The 18,549-nt window shown below is 31.6% G+C and overlaps 3 protein-coding genes and 1 non-coding gene across 5 annotated transcripts; all 4 read right to left on the reverse strand.

Annotated features, from left to right (window-relative positions):
* Nucleotides 1-592: 592 nt before the first annotated feature.
* LOC100800278 (polygalacturonase QRT3) lies at nt 593-5,624 on the reverse strand. Of its 2 annotated transcripts, XM_006580002.4 has the most exons (4): nt 5,379-5,624; nt 5,146-5,267; nt 4,837-5,064; nt 593-1,723 (listed from the first exon to the last, which is right to left on the reverse strand). In XM_006580002.4, exons 1-4 carry the CDS (start codon nt 5,497-5,499, stop codon nt 674-676), a joined length of 1,521 nt encoding a protein of 506 aa, XP_006580065.1. In that variant the 5' UTR covers nt 5,500-5,624; the 3' UTR covers nt 593-673. The 2 variants fall into 2 exon arrangements, with proteins under 2 accessions (XP_006580065.1, XP_003524129.2); XM_003524081.5 differs by having other exon boundaries at nt 5,146-5,623.
* Nucleotides 5,625-7,912: 2,288 nt separating this feature from the next.
* LOC100800808 (cellulose synthase A catalytic subunit 4 [UDP-forming]) lies at nt 7,913-12,882 on the reverse strand. The gene is made up of 7 exons (XM_026128573.2): nt 12,845-12,882; nt 10,742-10,907; nt 10,388-10,513; nt 10,076-10,288; nt 9,462-9,983; nt 8,942-9,291; nt 7,913-8,612 (listed from the first exon to the last, which is right to left on the reverse strand). Exons 1-7 carry the CDS (start codon nt 12,880-12,882, stop codon nt 7,940-7,942), a joined length of 2,088 nt encoding a protein of 695 aa, XP_025984358.1. The 3' UTR covers nt 7,913-7,939.
* On the reverse strand, nt 11,346-11,417 carry TRNAG-UCC (transfer RNA glycine (anticodon UCC)). The gene has a single exon. It is a non-coding gene; the product is annotated as a tRNA-Gly (tRNA).
* On the reverse strand, nt 12,770-17,108 carry LOC100804718 (uncharacterized). Its single transcript, XM_003524774.5, has 8 exons — nt 16,590-17,108; nt 16,063-16,235; nt 15,308-15,401; nt 14,924-15,034; nt 14,729-14,818; nt 13,415-13,500; nt 13,200-13,264; nt 12,770-13,075 (listed from the first exon to the last, which is right to left on the reverse strand). Exons 1-8 carry the CDS (start codon nt 16,920-16,922, stop codon nt 12,966-12,968), a joined length of 1,062 nt encoding a protein of 353 aa, XP_003524822.1. The 5' UTR covers nt 16,923-17,108; the 3' UTR covers nt 12,770-12,965.
* Between the last annotated feature and the right edge of the window lie 1,441 nt (nt 17,109-18,549).

The following is an 18,549-nucleotide window of genomic DNA, read 5'->3' on the forward strand; positions in this document are numbered from 1 at the left end:
TTTACTTCTATTTACTTCAGCTTTAGAAGTGGCCATAAATATCTCTTATAAAGCGAATTAAATCATACTGCTCTCCAGCAGAAATCTATCCAGGAATGACCTAAATAGAAACCAATGAACCTTAAACCCAGACTCAGTCCTTTATCTGGTTAAAAGAATTTGTATTTGTTTGGACATTCCTATTATCACAAACAATCTTCACCTTGTCCTCTGTTTCCAACAAAACTCCACATACCAACTCTTATTGGCCATTTACATTCCCACATATACTAATGCAGACTGAACCATCATGTATCTCCTCCCCTTTCAAGCAACAACTTGTGGATTTTGTTTCAACTTGTATGGTTCAATTTGTATACGGTTAGGCTCCAAAATCACATCGAATGAGGACCAACCACTTAACCTTAAATCACTCATGTTAATTCCCCCCCACCCACATAATTTATAACCACTATACTTGTTCCAGAAGAAAATTACAACCAAGAAAGTCTACTTATTGAGGGTCCAATATTTCTGTTTGTTATGGTTTGTATACTAAAAACCTTTCAGTGAGCGATTTCAGCTGCAATAAGCTATAAAATTGAAGAGAAAGTTATCGGAAAACTTCTGAAACTATTACTATTATTTAATACATTAATTAATGAGTACAAATACAATCACTCTGTCTTCTTTCTTATTGTTCAACTTTGAAGGAGACGAACCCTTTAGCTTCTTTCTCACTCTCCACAACAACAACATTATCTGACACATTGGTCATAGAAAGTGCTACAAATTTAGCCTCATCTTGAGCATAAAATGAATATTGAAAATGACTAATCCTATTAGGAAACACCAAAACTGATGAAAAATCAGCCACCCACTTCGTGCCATTTCCGCTCGCAGTTAACTTCCCAACTGTTGATCTCAAGCTCATGCCATTCACATTGTTGCGATCAATCACCACTTGTTCAATGCTACTAAATTCTCCATCTAGTTTTACAATAGGAACCTTCTTATTGGGGTCACCATTAAACATATTATCAACTATATTTAGGCCAAAAATTTGACCTTTAATAGACTTCAATACAATATTAGCATCCCCTAGAAACAACCCATTAGTGACATGAACTTGCACAGGATCTTCCATGACTATTCCAGTGTAATCCAGATAACAGTTATCAATTCTAGTTAGTGAATTACCTGCCAATTTCACTAATATGCCTATGCCACCAAAATATGTTGCCTTGTTATAACAATGCACCCCAGTTAGAATGTTGGCTTGACCCCTTAGCACAACACCAATTGCTGCTGAGAAAATTGCAACATCTGTGACTGCATTGTCATTACTAGCAAGATCAATGGCAACCCCAGAGAAGTCCTTTTCGCCTTTATCTCCGCCAACGGTGGAGTGTTGCCCAAGAAAACAACTTGATATGAAGGTCTCATGTCCTTGCTGGACCAGAATTCCTTCTGTGGTGAAATGAAGGAAGAAACAATTGTTGATCCGGGTTCTAGCCGAATCAACGATGAATATCCCTCCTCCTCTGTAGGATGAATCGAAAAGGATGTCCCGAAACGTTATGTCTTCATAGTAAATTGCATTGTTTTGAGCTTTGATGCTTTTGAAGACATCAGCGTTCAGAGATTCTTTTGTCTCAAGTTTCCCGGAATTTGATGACCATAACTCAATTAGATGCCGATCACCAGGAAATGTATCAGATGCTCTTAACGTTCCTCCTTTTACCTAATGAAACATACTTTTTGTGGAAGTTCAGAATATATAAAGTGGATATGTGCGGTTAAGATTCAAAAAATTGCATAGTAATGCTCAGGAATAATGAATTAGCAACAAAAAAAAAATGCTAGCAACATACTATTGATTGGCATTTCTCTTTGTGAAGAATGCTAGCAATCCACTCTTTCCAGTACGTTCTATTTATTGATAACACGCTCTATTATAAGTTATGTTTGCTTTCAGCAAAAGCAAACATGAGTTATGTTGTAGATTTGTAGTTGCGTTTTATGAAAGTAATCATCGTTGGAAAAAAAAAGTTGTGTATAATCTATCATAATGTCGTTCCAAAAATGTTCAGCCAACATATTCAATTACATTATATTGGTTGTAGCTCACATCGACAACACAAAATTAGAATATTACATTACATTAGATTTTGATTATTCTTGAGGGTATGGCTGTAGCTTTCTAGGGTCGTTCCCTCTATTTGTCTATCAAAAAAGATTAATTTTAATATGGTAAAGATTGGTAGTATACATGAAGAATTGTCACAGACTCGTGCGTTAGGTACATCCCAAACCCTAAAATTCAAATATCAAAGGCTTTAAAAATTTGTCAGTGATTCATGTTGTTTCTTTTAATGATGATAGAAATAAGACTAAGATGGAGCATATGGTGATACGTATATTTCTTGAGAAATCCTTGTATATATTGGGAGTATCATGTGCGGTCTACTTAAATATGATAACTAAACAGAGTACTAATATAATATTAATCTGTTCTTGTAATGAAAGCTTTAAAAGGAACCGTAGCAAAAAATTGTTACAAACTTTGATGGTACTTAGAGTAGTACAGAAACATCTTTTAGAGAATTTGTTATTGTCGATAGGAAGTAGAAATAGATAATTTATGGCACCTTTAACACTAGATGAATTCAAAAGTGCATCAAAGAGAGACTCCATTTTTTTAATACAATTATTTAAATATCTAACTTCTAATGAATAATTATTTAATAAATAATAAGTTTAACAAAAATAATTATTATTAATTTTAATGTATAAAACTCAAGATATAATCCATTATTAAAAGAAAATTAAATAAATATTAACTCAAAAACTTATTTTTTTCATATATTTTTATACTTATTTTTTAATTTCAATTTTTTTTCTTATATATAGATAAATGATCAATTTTTTTCTTATATATATATAAATGATCTAGTTTTTTTTTTCTTAATTTTTTTACAGTAAGCACCGATCCAGTTGAAGCAACTGAACTTGGGGATAGAAATCTTTGGCCATGTGCTTTTGCAATTATAGCCTAGAAATCATTAGATCATTAAGATTAAATATTGTTAAATACTAAAATTTAAATTTGAACCCTCGAAAATGTCTCTTATAATAGTACCTTTTACATTTTTCCTTTTTTCTCGTGCGAAAAGTGGGTGTCATATTTATTTTTATTCATTATTTTCGGTTATAATTTTGTTTATACTTAAAATTATATTTTAAAATAAAATAAAATAATAAAATAAAAATACAGTATATAATTTATTTTCAATACTTAAAAAATAAAAACAAAATGAAAATTTTATAATTAAAAATAAAAATACTTTTTTTAAAATAAAATATAAAATTTCCTCAACTTTTTATTTCAGCGTTTACTACTACAATTTTAGGATTTTTTTGCAAAAGACAACACATCTTTTCACTTTTTCTAGCAAAAATTCATTCTTCATACATCATCTATTTGTTTTTATATATATATAATTTTAATCTTCTTTCAGAATAGCATAATAAGAGTACGACTTGTAAGAGAAAAATAAGAAAAAACGTTACACAAAGTCAAAGACGTGTCATTACTTTCGCGTTTGTCGTGGAAAAATCACTGTAAATTAATGTAATGCTTATGACATATTGACATCTGGTTCGTGTCTTTTAATTTAAACTTTTTAAAATAAAAAAAATTAAGAAAATTTATATAATTAGCGGTGATAATCAGTAGGAGACATTAATTTTAACATGTAATATGATTTAATAAATTTAACAACTAGTACAATTAAATTCATTAAAAACCAAATTATTAATTAACATTGTAAAATTATTTATAAATAGTTAATGATAGATACAAATTAAAGTTTAATTATAATATTTGTCTCATATTAAAACATAAATGAATTTAATTGAATAAATCTCATTTATTAAGTAACTATACAGATATATAATTACCTACATATATAACATCGTACAAGTTAATGTTACTATTCAACACATGTTTTATTAAATTTGTTTTCGAAAAATAATAATTTAGATTTCAATTTTTACAAAATTTGATAAAAATAAGCTAACATTTTTATAAAAATAAATAAATCAACCATACAGTTAATTTAGATTATAATGAATCACTTTTTTTATTGATAAGAATAGAAGATAAATATCGAAAGTATATAATAATTCATTCAACCAACCAAATAAGTTATACCCACCATATATTAATGGATCACTTTAGTTAGAACTTAGAATTAAAAAAAATTAAACATATCACATTAAATGAAGTTGATTTTTTTTATGAATGCATAAACAATATTTAACGAACTCGCATTGTATTAAGTCAATTTTTAATTTTTTTTCAAAAGAGTAATTTCAAGAATGCATAAAAGTAAAAAAAAAATATAAGTAATTTGTATATAATTATATTTATAAAAGAACATTTTTATTTTGAAAGTTTATTATTAGTATAAAATTTTCTATAGAAACTACTTACAATAACTTATCAAATAATTAAGAATCGGATTTTTTTTATTTAAGATATATTATTGTCATAATTTTTACAGTAATGATTTATAAAAAAAAAATACCAACTTAACAATGTAAGAATATTCACACTAACTATTCATAAATTTTTATTTTTTTTAAAAAAACAACCACTCTAAAATAAATTAAAATAATATTTTTGAATATAACAATGATTTTTTAAAAGAAGAAGCCGGAACTGCAGGTTCGTTTGCAGAGAAGAAAAAAAAGAAGTATAAAATAAGATAGTATTTATATTTTTACACTATTTGAATTTGATTTCTTTGTATTCTATGGAATGTAACAAAAGAGAGGAAAAGGAATACTAACCACAAGATTGGCACCACCAGATGAAGGGAATGAAATGGGTTTGCTGATTTTGTAGTTTCCACCTTCCAAATCAATCACAACTCCTCCAAGGTCATTCACTCCTCCAACAAACTCAACACCTTTCTGTAACGCAAAAGCATCTTCAACAGCTTTCAAAATGCCATCACTGCTCTCTTCATTCCCTGTTGGGTCTGCACCATATTCACTCACGTACAGCACCCTCCCACTCTAATTAACACTCATCAAAATATCAAAATAGTTAATGAAATCAGTGGGAAAATATGCAATGTGCATGTACCTTAGCCTTACCTTCTTTGTTTCTGATGAAGAAGCAGGTGCTGATAACTTTTGAATCTTTTCATGAACTTTGGTCTTGAATTCTGACAGCTTTTTCTCTTTGTTGAAAGTGAAACATGTGGTTGCTTCTAGTTCTGCCACCACAAATAATAATAAGACAAAATACACCGCTGAGAATCTCATTCTTGACACAATTTTGAAATGGATTAATTTTTGCTTTAATTTCATAAGCAGAAGAACAGAACTGAGTGAATTTCTTCTAGTTCTAGAGGAGACTAGTTGGTGGGCACAAGCACGATGACTTTTGTGTGTGTGTGTGTTTATGAAGGAGGTCACCTGAAAAAGGGAAAGGGCATGTTGGGTCATTGAATTGGTGGGTTCATCCCTTATAAATGTTAGCCTTAAAGAAGACACGGAAAGCGAAGGTAATTCTGGACTTTTATGTATGTTTTGTGCACCCAATGATACTAATGAAAGAACTAGAAAGGAAACAAGTATGCTGGAAAGAATATATATATATATTTTTTAAACGTTCAGATTGAAAGAAATAAGAGAAAGACAGAACAATTTTTTTTCCACTCGTTTGTTTGGATAGAAAATAAAGAGAATGAAAACGAATTTTTGTAAAGACATATTTGCCCTTGATAATAATATCAACATTAATATTATATATTATCATAAATAAAATTTAATATAATGTTTTGAATAAAAAGCTAAAAAGAAATAGTATCTCACGAAAAATAACTTGTTTCGAGAATTGCACCTATAAGCTAGATTAAGGAAAACTATTTTCTTAAAATATAAAGATCTAAAATGGAACAAAGCATTTTGGTTTGTTAACAAGGTTAATATAGTAAATTCAAGCAATAATGCTCTTTCTCTTTTGTTTTCCTTTCATTGGAGAAGAGATTTTATTTTTAAGTAAGTCTCACGTTTATTTTTCTTTCTTTTCCGATTCTCTCCCTATTATTTGAATAATGTAAAATTATCTTTTCTTTTCTACTTCTCTCCTCTTATTTGAATTAAAAAATAAATAAAAAAGATAGAAAAATGGGAAGGAAAGAAGTTATGTTAGAAAGTAACTTCCATTCTTATGAAAATATAATGGAGTGTTTATTTACACTTTTATTTCTTGTTTCTATTTTTTGTTTTTATTTTTTAATTACAAAATTACCACCTTATTTTTAATGTGTTTCTTGTTTTTAAAGTTTGTACACAAAATAGATAAAAAAAAAATGTTTTCAATGTTTCAAGAATACATAAAAGATTCTAGTAACAATTGATTGAATTTCTTTGAAGTTACTTCTCACCATCAATACAAGACCTTTACCCTAAAACTTTGTTATATTTGATGGCTTAAACATAAAAGATCAAACAGCCCAAGATGATTTCATCATCCTATAAGAAACATAGATAGAAAAAAATAAAAAATTAGAAAATTAAATGAAATAAAAAATTTCAAGTCCGAATAGAACCGAACTTTAGCCTCAATTAGTTTTGCCTAAAGCAAATAAAAAGAAACGTCGTAAAAGCTATAAAATTCCAAGAAGCAAAGGCAGTATATATTCTTCAATGTTGGCTGCAGATTCGATTAGCTTTATTTAGAAAAGAAAAAAAAATTCCAATTCTCCTTTTTTTTTTCTTTCCAAAAGTACTTTTTCTCCGTAAAGTTTCACGGTATGTTTTAACAAAGATATAAGTGTTATTTATTTATTTTTAAAAAATATTAGAAATACACCTTCTAACACATTAATATAAGCAAAAGTTTTATTAACAAGAAATGTCTAACGCTCTTTGTATTTGGTTGTTAAAATTTATTAAAAATCATAAAATTTTATGAATCTTAAGTCATATTTAATGAATTTCTTTTTTAATTTTATAATTTTTAATAAATTTCAATCAATAGAATACTATATAAAGATTACATTAGAAAATATATTCCTAATACTCTTCTTTATTTTTTGAAAATAAATATGTTTAAACAGTCTTTTAACTTTAAAAATTAATATTAAAAAAAAGTAAACTAAACAAATATGTGTATTTTTTTTTACCTTTTTAGATTATTATCAAATTTAAGTTATTTAGAAGGAACTTGTGTCGGTTAGATTTCTCGGTTTCCCTATTGTACCTAAAAGGCAAGGTTGTGTATTTGGTCAATTTGATGCACAATACTGTAAGGCATGAGATGTGATCATGTGAACCCAGGGTAGAGCCAACTTTTTCTTTTGATTTAAGGATTAAACAATAGAACCTTGCTTTCTGAGACCAAAATAAGCAAAGAAATGATTTAAACATTATTCAAAACTTACACCAAGTTTGTTGTATTCTTGCACATTGTTTGATCAAGTAATAATATACAGATGACCCTTTATTACATAACTTCTATTAAATGTGTTGTAAAATTAATATAAATATTCACATGACTTGATTGCAAGGATGTAAAGAAATTAATTTTAATCTTGTGACTGAAAATTCTGGAAGACATCAAAGCTCAATTTTTTGTGAACAGTGCTCTATTCTTATAACAAAATTGCAAGCGCCCAACTGACAATTGATTTTTGGAAGACATCTTGACGACTTAAGTAACGATAAAGGAATAACAAATTTTGATAAAAATAAAAACTTCAGGCCTTCTCTACCATTTTCTCTTTTAATGAATGTAAGTAATTGAATTCAAGCTCTATTCTCTTGGTTTTCATGGAGAATTTTTTTTATATCTCTGTGTACACTAGATTGTGAATCTTAATTAATCTACTCAAGTAGTAGCTTCACTAAACTGATGCATGGTGAATATCAAGTGCTATCCTCAAGAGCACCAAAAAGGAAATAAAAAATGATAACTGTCTTTTATGAATGGGAAAAAGAACATTGCACACACAAGTGCAACTCCAATGCCTTGGCATTCTACTTCACAATGTTTGAGTACTGGACCAGTTTGCTTGGGCAAGAAAGGATCAATTCTGACCCAAATCAAAGAGAAAATTGATGCTAGAAGAATTGACCAAAGAACAACAATAGTAGGAGTCCTGTTTTGCCTTCCCATGAGACCTTTGAGGAAAGGATATAGGTGGACAATGACCCAAAAGGCAAAGAATAGCTTCCCAAACAAAGGACCCCACGAACCATAGCCATTGTTAATGGCATCAGAGACTCCAGCCACAACTCCCACCATATTCAAGATTATAAGAGTGGTTGGTGGGATGAGAAGTGTTGTCCACTTGAACAGATACAACTCTTCAAATTCAGTATCATATGTTGCTCTGGCTGTGACAGTGAAATTGGCGTCCACTCCTCCAAGAACCTTAAGGAGACCTTGGAATACGACGAAAAGGTGTGCAGAAACACCTCCAATGACCCAAAATTGTTCATTGCGCCACAAGTCTTCAATGCTAACCCCACTCCACCTAAGCTCTAGGACACTAGTTACAATGATGGAGATGAATAGAGCCATGAACCATACACTAGCAAGGTTGGTCAACTGCATCGAGTAAAACTTGTCAGCAAGGGATAAAACTAATATAAACACTAGCGATGAAAGTGATCAAAACTAAGGAAAACAAATCATTTTGGACAAAACTTTGATACAATTTTATAGGTGTTGTTTTTGTTATCCAACATTGGAGTTTCACCTAAGTATCAGCGGTTCTGCGTAATAAAAATTTATTACGTAGATTATCAAGGTACGTAAAACTCTAATTTTGATTATAGAACAGTACAGAAGTACCTAAAGAACTGTGTATAACTTTCTTCCAATTATTTATCTTAGTAAAGTGATAAAAAAAAAGTAAGTAATAATTGTGTACTTATAGTAGGGATGATGAACTTTCCAGTAAGAAGGCACACTGCCGAAATTGTGCAGTATACAAGTAGAGTGATGGAAGTGAGTGGATAAACAATGGTATTAGTATAAGCCAACCTCTCTAGCCATTTCAGCTTTCCTCCATAGCCATACCACAATGGACAATGGTGACTAAGGCAAATTTCAACAGAACCAAGAGCCCATCTCAGAACTTGGTGTAACCTATCTGATAGATTTATTGGGGCAAATCCCTTGAAAGCTGGTCTCTTTGGCATGTAGTATGCTGATTTCCATCCTCTACAATGCATTTTGAACCCTGTTAAAATATCTTCTGTGACTGAGCCATAAATCCATCCAATCTGCATGGAAACAAATTTGTTAAGACGACTTGAATATTTTTTTTTTTTTTAAGTGCATGGCTTTTTGGAGCAAATGAATACCTAATCTGAGTCAAATGTAGCACCAAGCAAATCCAAATGTTCCTTCATCTTAAAAGTTTAGGCTCATTGTAATTAATGAGATTGATTACCTCTTTGCCCCATTCAGTCTTTTCTTCATAGCCACAGCTTATAACATGAATAGCTTCCTTGATAAGTGATTGGCTATTGGTGCCTTCAGGAAGTCCACCATTTTCCATCAGAGTGGAAGCAATGAAAACTGGTGACTGTCCGAATCGTTTCTCAAATTGTTTCTGGGACATGAGGGATGATTTCTCTATCCCATCATAGCCTTCAAGCCCTTCTTCAATCTCTTCAAAATCAAACATGGACTCAGACCCTCTCCTAACATAATTCTTCCCCATCATTTTCTTCTTCTTGCTGTATAATCTACTAAATAGACCCCCTCCTCCTCCTCCTGATTTCTTCTTTGACTTGGATTTCCTTGATCCACCACAACAACAGCAACTCCATGAAGGGCAGCAGTCACAAGTCATCTTTGGCCTTTTCTCAGATACTGGTGGATCATATCCATATAATGCCTGCCTATTAAACACACATCCAGTACCGACATAAACCGGACCTTGAATCCCATCAAGGGCTTTCAGATTGATCTGGCATGAAAGCAACATTGAAAACACGCATTAAAGGTCAGTGCAATGCTGTTTGCACATATTATGATATAGTTTAGGTGAGTGGCACTTACATCAAAGAACACAAAGTTCCGATTAGCATATCTATCATGCCGATCAATACCATCGAATCTTTGCGGAAATTGGACATAACAGAGCTTATTCCCTAGTTGGGGGTCCATCAGAAAGCACATGGCCTCTCGGATAGCCTTGCTGTTGTTGATGTAATGGCCACTGTCCAGATTTAACATGAAATGTGCATTTGAAAGCACAGCAGAAACTCGAACCTGTTAAGTATAGACAGCAAAGAAAGAGTTATAGACAGGTTTTCTAATATCATAGTCATGCATGAAAAAACCAACATAATGTCAAGATTTTGGACCTACCAAAGCATTCATAGCACCAGCTTTCTTGTGGTGGTTATAGCCAGGACGCTTTTCACGTGAAATATACACAAGTCGTGGCAGTTCCTTGCCTTCTACGTCCAATGCACCACCACTTCCTAAATATACCTGCAAAGGTAAGTCCATGAGCCACATCACCAGAGAACCAGCTATTCCAATCATTAGTTCATTTGTTTATGTTACACTCTTAGGAAAGAAAAATAGTAATGCATGAAGAGGTGCCTAATTTAATAGATATTCAAGTGTTCCTATTATGTTTTGTTTGTTCCTTCATTATAAGATAATAGAGAGTACACAAAACAATAACTAACTAGAGGATTTGAATCATAGCCAAACCTGAATCATTCCTGGATGATCACGAGTGTTGTTCCCAGACCAAGGGGTGCCATCCTGCATTACCCAACCCTCGTCTGGTTTCTTCTGTGCTTTTTCCACTAAGGCATTAATTTTCACTTTAAATTCTTCATATACTCTTTGCAGTGGAGCAAAAACAAAAGAATAGCTATAAATATAAATGAAGTAACAAAATACGATAAACTATTACAGCGTCTAGGATCCATGGTCCTGGTTAATTTCTACATGACATGTAATCAACTTTTTTAATTTACAAAAGAGTTAACAAAATTCAGTTACGTGTCACGTGGAGTGGAGATTATCCTAGACCATAATAGTTCCAAATCATGTAATAGTTCCTAGATCACGTGTTTATCTCTTATAGTAAACTTAAATAAGTTGTTAATAAGTTTTTCAAGACAAACCCTATATTGATTATATGTTATGGCTCCAAAATGTGCTTTCCTTATCTGGTGGGGTGGTTTGAATTCTTTTTACTGTCTTGGAAATGTGAACACATATTTGTTGGCCCAGGTGGTGGTAGTTTCCTTATCTCATGAGTAAAAATTTAAAAAACAATCATATTACGAAAAAGTAAAAGACTAGCTGCGTTTGCCGGGAGTCGAACCCGGGTCTATTGCTTGGAAGGCAATTATCCTAACCGTTGGACTACAAACGCTTTGATGTTGTTAATCACTTCAAAAATATAGATCTATCTAAAACACGTTTAACTATAACTCAAATTTATGCAACACATGTATTTATGAAATATATGATGTCTATTCTATAATTATATCATTAATTATTTAAATTTTATTATTAATAGTATTAAATATTATTATTTAAACTAATGTATTTCTATAAAATAGAATATTAGTAAAATACTAAATCACTCTCCAGTGTCATAAAATTTGCTTGACATTCATTTGTTCGTTTAAAGATTAACAATATCAAATAAACAGTGAAAATAACGTTAAAATAGTTATCCTATCAAATAACTATATATCAAAATAAAGATTTTTTTATATCTTAATATTTCGAAGAATAATTAGTTGATAACACAAATATTTGAAGGACCAAATTAATGTCATATGAACCAAAAGAATAAAGTAATAATTTGATTTTAAAAAATAAAGTGTTAAAATTTGAGTTACACGCACATGATTGATTTTTTTTTTTTAAAAGGCATTAATATGATTTATTAACAAAATAAATTGCATTATATTTTTCACATTATTAATATGATTGATTAACAACATAAGTTTTTTTCCCTACCTTCATAAAGTAATTAATTCATAACATATACTGTAAACTTTGAAATCTTAAAAAAGATTCAAGTGAAAAAAACGAAAAGTTAATAATATAAAAATAAACACAAGCAATAAATTAAACAATTTAGTCGATGAAAACTCAGATTGGCGAGCCCTATACGGCAGGTCATGTGTGCTCTCTGTTCAATTTTTTTAAAAAAGAAAAATGATAATTAAAAAGATGGCATGACGTGGAATTGGTTGGTCAACTTGGCAAGTTGATATGATCAATAATCAAAATTGCCTTATGTCCATAATGTTTTAGAAAAACCCCATTTTGATATTTAGTTTTTAAATGTACACCAGTTTGACCAATCAGCCTGAGCAACTATAATTCAGACTCCCAAAGTTATTTTTCCTCTTCTATCGTTATCGTTGACTACTAATTTTAAACACCCCTTCTTATTGATTTTGGTACTAAAATTTTTAATTTTTTTCCCCGAAATTTCAATGTTAATAATTTTAAAGCCAATTCAATTTAAAACTGAAGTATAAATCTCATAAGAGAAGTGATTTTATATAAAATAGATGAGTGGCAATTACAGGACAGGAGAGTAATATAAGTAACTATTTCCAGCTTGGTCAGCGTTACACAACACATGTCAAATGCTAATTTGAATGTCTAAGATTGGGAGATCCTAACGATGAATTTCTACTATGAAAAATGACTACTTGCTTATTACATCTACTGCACGCATGCAACATGAAAGTGATCAATCAGTGAGTGTTTTAAGACAATTCAATAACTGATCATCCTTATTGACAATGTCAGATATGAAGAAATAGGAAAATGTACACACTTCTGAGTTCAGGCATGTCTGATGAACTCTCCATCTACAGCAAGAATTCCCTAAGGCACCTATGCATTTTCACTATTTAATTAGAGTGAACAACAAAAAGACAAACTCAGGAGTCTGTTACATGCTGCTCTCTAGAAAACGAGCAAAGCTAAGGTACTTGGGCTCCCACCCAACTACCTGGCTGGTTCTTGTGTTATTTAATCTCTTTCCAAGAGGGCCATCAGTTCCTGTAAATGCAAATGCAAAGGCAAAGATAGAAATCAAAGGAAATATATAAACTACACAGGTAGGTAAACATGATAAAGTAATGATAGTATTATTTCCATATTGTTTTACTATGATAGAACTCACCAGTAAACTTGTCAAATTTTTTACTGAATTTCCCACTTTTATTAACCAGATCCATCATTTCTTGCCTGAAAACACATCAGCAGTGTGAGTGTGAGAATGTTTCTTTTAACCAAAAAGTGAAAGAAAAAAAAATCATGACAGTCTGATTGACTGGCAGAAACATCCTGCAAGAATAATCAAGAATAATTTGACAAGTTAAAGAGAAAGCAGCCAACCTAGACAAAGGATGATTATCACAACCCAAGAAAATCTGTCCACGGAAGTTTTTCTTCAAGATTGCAACTGAGAGGGAAGCTGCATCCTGGTGTGGAAGCATGTCAAAATGAGCACCAATTTTATCCCCATCATAAGCACCACTACTAAATACATTAAAGAATGTAAATTGTACTAGAAAAGTATCAAAAGCTTATTAAAAGGAAGATGTGTCTCAGCATGAAATACAAACATCATAAAAAATTGGCAAGTAGGATTAAAATTGACAAAGCAAATAGAGGGGACAACCTCAACTAGAATATATTAGCCAAAGGTTTCTATGGAAGATTCTCAGATAATGTGATCATTGTGAACATTTTTTCATTTTTCAAAAGGGTTGACTAGTTTCATTGAGCCAAGCATTTTATATTTAACATTTGCTTAAAACCAAGCAGGCTATCACTTATAATTATAAATAAATAAAAAAAGCTCAAAACAGTTCATGAACCAAAACTAGAACATTCAACAAGCTACAGTAGACTTGATAAGAATGCTCATGTTGAGAGATAAGTCTACTGAGCTACAGTCAAAGTAACACTTTCGACTTTTTCTAGAAATTCCTAGAAGTACGTGATGGGCAAGCTCAAGAGTAAAATTAAGACAATTTAAGCCACAAAACATTGACAACATTACACTAGGTTGCAACCATATCCAACAACTATTTTTATAATGTTATGGGTTTTGTGAGTGAATTGTAACTCGGAGGATTTGAGGTAAACATTCCTAACACCTAGCCTGTAGAGGCTACAGTAGATTAAAATAATATTATTCGACAAATGAAAATCCCAATAGATGATTGGGAATGGATGTAGGTCCCAATTTTGGCCAAAGTAGCACAGAAAAAACTCAAAGAAGTGTTTACACCACTTACTGTAACTGCTGCTTATATTCCAATGCTTATATTTTAGATAATGCTTTAATCCCATGATTGTTTTTGCTTAGAAAAGAGAGGGTAAAAAAGCCAAAAGCTCCCTTTTCAATATTCATAAGCTTTTCCAAACACAAGTTTGCCTCTCTGCATCATAGTTGTTTTCATTCACGCTCAGTTTCACCCAATTCAGCAATCTGCATGTGTCATGTTCTGTTTTATGATTTAAATATATGTAAACCACGAAATGGATGTAATCTGTTTCCTATTGTGATTGATTTCCTGAAGAAATTAGAAAACTAGGCTGACTGAAGTTATACTTCGACAGTTCAATGATATTAAACAGAAGTAATAGGAAAAATAAGGAAAGTAAATACAGAAATAACTAAAGATGAAAGGGCACTCTGACCTCATAATGTATAAGATTCAGGATGTGATCAGGACGACTATCAACAACACCCTTTTCCAAGAAATAATTGTGTGCACCTCTATCTGCTTTGTAAAATTGGTCAAGGTTGCTATTAAATAAAAGCATAGTGGCAATGATCACTCAGGTTAAAACAATTTTTGGTGATCCTAATAATTTGAATCCAACCAAGGATATATATAGTCCCGCCAATCTCACAACACAGCCACCAAACTCCAGTACCACATTTTCAGCTTTTAGAAGGACATCAACTCTGGGGCTCCTCCCAATAGGCACAACCGGAGAATCCTAAAGTGAAGTATATCCCATCAGGATAAATCAACAAACATCTAAACCACATAGAAAGGGAAACTCTGACACTATCAGTTGACCAATGTGAACAAGATACATAGGAATAGAAATGAAGTAATTGCATGTGTGCAATAAAAACAATTTGCATATTATACTATTATTTGGAAAAAAGAAGTCTGTATCTTGGGGTAGACTGGAATTATCTCCTTAATTTAAATCAAAACAGAGAGAACAACAAAAAAAATATGGCAATTTGGATGCATGACCCACCTCATCACATGGTCCATTATCATTACAATCATATGGAGCACTGCTTGATGTAAATAAGAAAGAACCTTCACCGTTCCAGCTTAATGCAGCTAGCCTGATTAGTTGGCAATCCACATCAATACATGAGTTCATAAGAAAACTACTACACTATCACAAATTTTCCTTTCATTAAGCCAATATCATTTTTCTCTAACTACATTGTAATTTGTAAATGAACTATGAAGCAGTTATAGAAAATCCAAGTTGATTTGACCAACCAATTCAATATTACTACAGGAACATGATGTAAACAATCAAGCCGAATACTCAAAATGGTAGATATGAGATTGGATGCCCTTGTCCATCCTCTGAACAGGATCGATGTAAACATGAAATCAATCAGTCAACTTGTTCATCAATGTAGTACAATGATATAAATGAAGTAGCGTTCTGTGTTCATTCATGTGATTTTTAGATATAGTACAATGATCATATTAAAAAGATTCACATTGAAAATACAGATTCATGTGCTTAAATTTTATCCATGATATTCAAAAGGAAACATCAAAACCACATATCATATATCAGCACAAAAACAACTTGTAGGAGTTTATAAGACTGATTTCAGAGTAAAGAATACTCAAGAGGTGATCCATTATCCAGTACAACGGTGTGCATTAGCACAACACAAATTGATCAACTAAAAGCCTAGAAATAGCCAAGTCTAGGAACAAATTCATTAGCATGTTTCCATACATACCCTTAAAATTTCTCACCTAATATTACCAGCATAGTCTGGGGTACGAGAGGGTGGAGCACAATAAATGACATTGGGAAATTTGTGAGTAGCTTCTGTCCATTTCAAAGATGGGTTAATACCCATTTGAATCAACTCGTTGTGATGATCAGTGGTCACTGTCTGACCATAAACTTGACTACCCGGAAGTTCCTGCTTGCATATACATAAACAGATAGCTAGAATCTACCGAATATTGAATAATGACAAGAGTATAATTTTCAAGCCTGTGTTGTCAAAATACTCTAACTATGACTTTTTAAAGTAATTATTACAGAATTCAACAATTTTGTCATACATGACAATCTACAGTTATACTACAGTGTAAATTATAATCACAATGCCAATAAATCATGATAAATATAAGGAACAGAAGGTTAAAAAAATAAAAGCTCATACCAATACCATTCTATATAATTGTCCTTATACAATGCTCACGAAACAAATTAGCATGAGCTAACATTGCAATTTACAATAATGAATTGACACAAGAAAATGAAGGAATACCTGACTCCACTTCTGAGCAACCAAACGACCAAGAACCCCGGGACCCACAATGAGCAAGTCATGTTCTCCTATTACCCGAGGAGATGAAGACAGTGATTCTTCCGTGGATGAGAGTGCAGCTTGTGAAACCTTCAAATGGGTTGCCTTGGACATCGAAAAAGATGTCAGCTTTACTCTATTTCCCAACTTAGAGTGAGAGGATCGCAGGTGGGGCGGTTTCGGAGTGAGGAACCTCAGACACCGAAAGTTATCACAGAGGGTAGAGAAATTCCCAGATAAGTTTTGAGGTTTGAGAACAACATTAGTAGTTGGGAAACATGCGGTTCCCATCATAAGGAACTCAAGTCTGCAACTGGAAGAGGTGGTTGAGTTGGTCTCGCTGTCAGTGTTTTTGGGACTTTATGGATTGAAATGCCCACACCGGATTGCACAATGGCAGATTGCAGATAAGAGAGCGTCTCTGTGAAATTAGACAATTAGTTGACAAGGTTGCCTCAGAAAATTACGTCATCTTTCATTTTCACTTTTCAACTGTTACATTTTTTTGTTACCATGTTTGATAGTATATTTTTTTTATCGGTTAAAAATCTGACAAGTAAGAAGGAACAGAGGAAGTAACCTTCTTCCCCTTATATTTAAGATCGAATGGAGTAGTTGTCTAAGCGCTTAAAGAGGAATTACTTTACAGTAGGATGATGCGAAGCGCAACTCCAATTCTTGTAAAAAGCTGGTCCAATAAGATCAATTTTAGCCATTGTGCAACATCCATTAAAATTAGCAAAGGGCAAGACCATCAATATAGAAAGATGCAACCGAATATTGTAACACCTTATTTTTTAAAAAATAAATTAAAAAATATTTTATTTAAAAATAAATAAAGTTTTAAAAAAATAATAAAAATTTTATAATTAAATAAATAAAGAAAAATAATTTTATTAATTAAAATAATAATTTCAAGGTAAATAAAATAAATATATGTTTTTAGAAGAACAAAATATTTTATTGATAGGTAGTAAAATAGAATTTTTTTTATAAAATGATAAAATAAAGAAAAATAAAATAAATAATAGCCCAGAGTACCCTAACTATAAATAGATGCATATTAAGTCATGTTTTACATTTACGATACATACATCTCTTTACATTGTTTCTTCCTCTCAATCTCGTTTTTTCTTCTTTCTCTTCCAAAATCTTTTTTTTCCTGCATACATCTAAAATTGTTCCAGTAAAATAACAATCTCGAATTCGTTAATTGTTGGATCGTCATAAAAATTAAATATCAAATTTGGAACTCATTTACACACATATCCACCATTGGAATTTACAAAATAATGTTTATGGTGAGAGAAATGTCCCTCGGACGTACCTCTTTGTTTTTCCCATATACACACAAACCTATCCCAGTAAAACTACAATCTCAGACTCGTTAATCGTTGAATCATCGTGAAATTTGAACACCAGGTTTTGAATGCATTTTCACACATCCCCACCTTTGGGATTTATGAAATAATGTCTGTGGTGAGAAAAATTCTCCTCACACGTGGACAATGTAATGAAGGCTTCAATCTCTTCTCCTTCTCTCTAACGTTTGAAAACCCTAATAGAGCAACCAGAGAAAAAACTTAAGAAATCTCAGGGAATCACTAGAGATGTTGCTATCGCTTTTAGACTACACATGTGAGCCCGCTTAGAGGTAATGGATGAGTTTATTGCAATTGGGGTTACAATGAACATGTGTAGGGATCCTTACGGGATCAAATTGAGATTTATTTTGGGATGTTTATTGTATTGTAATTCTTTATGTATGATTAAAATTGCGAGATTGCTATATTGGAATCATGAAATTGTGATTGAAATTGTGTGTAAGTGATAAATTGACTATGTGATGAATTGTGAGATAACATGTTACTTTGAGATCATAACATTGTTATTGAGATTGAGTATAAGTGCAAAGTTGAAC

This window comes from Glycine max, chromosome 5, assembly GCF_000004515.6.
Source record: "Glycine max cultivar Williams 82 chromosome 5, Glycine_max_v4.0, whole genome shotgun sequence".
In the NCBI taxonomy this organism is placed as follows: Eukaryota; Viridiplantae; Streptophyta; class Magnoliopsida; order Fabales; family Fabaceae; genus Glycine; species Glycine max.

Excerpts from the sequence above, each read along its gene's own strand:
- LOC100804718 (XM_003524774.5), bottom strand. The coding sequence starts at position 16,922 with ATGATGGGAACCGCATGTTTCCCAACTACTAATGTTGTTCTCAAACCT. Across the intron at positions 15,402-16,062 it reads GACTATGCTGGTAATATTAG|GCTAGCTGCATTAAGCTGGA; the intron begins GTGAGAAATTTT and ends CCAACTAATCAG. Across the intron at positions 15,035-15,307 it reads ATAATGGACCATGTGATGAG|GATTCTCCGGTTGTGCCTAT; the intron begins GTGGGTCATGCA and ends ACTTCACTTTAG.
- LOC100800808 (XM_026128573.2), bottom strand. The coding sequence starts at position 12,882 with ATGGAGAGTTCATCAGACATGCCTGAACTCAGAAGTGT. Across the intron at positions 10,514-10,741 it reads ATCATCCAGGAATGATTCAG|GTATATTTAGGAAGTGGTGG; the intron begins GTTTGGCTATGA and ends TTACCTTTGCAG. Across the intron at positions 10,289-10,387 it reads CTGGTGCTATGAATGCTTTG|GTTCGAGTTTCTGCTGTGCT; the intron begins GTAGGTCCAAAA and ends TATACTTAACAG.
- LOC100800278 (XM_003524081.5), bottom strand. The coding sequence starts at position 5,499 with ATGACCCAACATGCCCTTTCCCTTTTTCAGGTGACCTCCTTCATAAAC. Across the intron at positions 5,065-5,145 it reads CTTCATCAGAAACAAAGAAG|AGTGGGAGGGTGCTGTACGT; the intron begins GTAAGGCTAAGG and ends AGTGTTAATTAG. Across the intron at positions 1,724-4,836 it reads CTGGTGGTGCCAATCTTGTG|GTAAAAGGAGGAACGTTAAG; the intron begins GTTAGTATTCCT and ends ATGTTTCATTAG.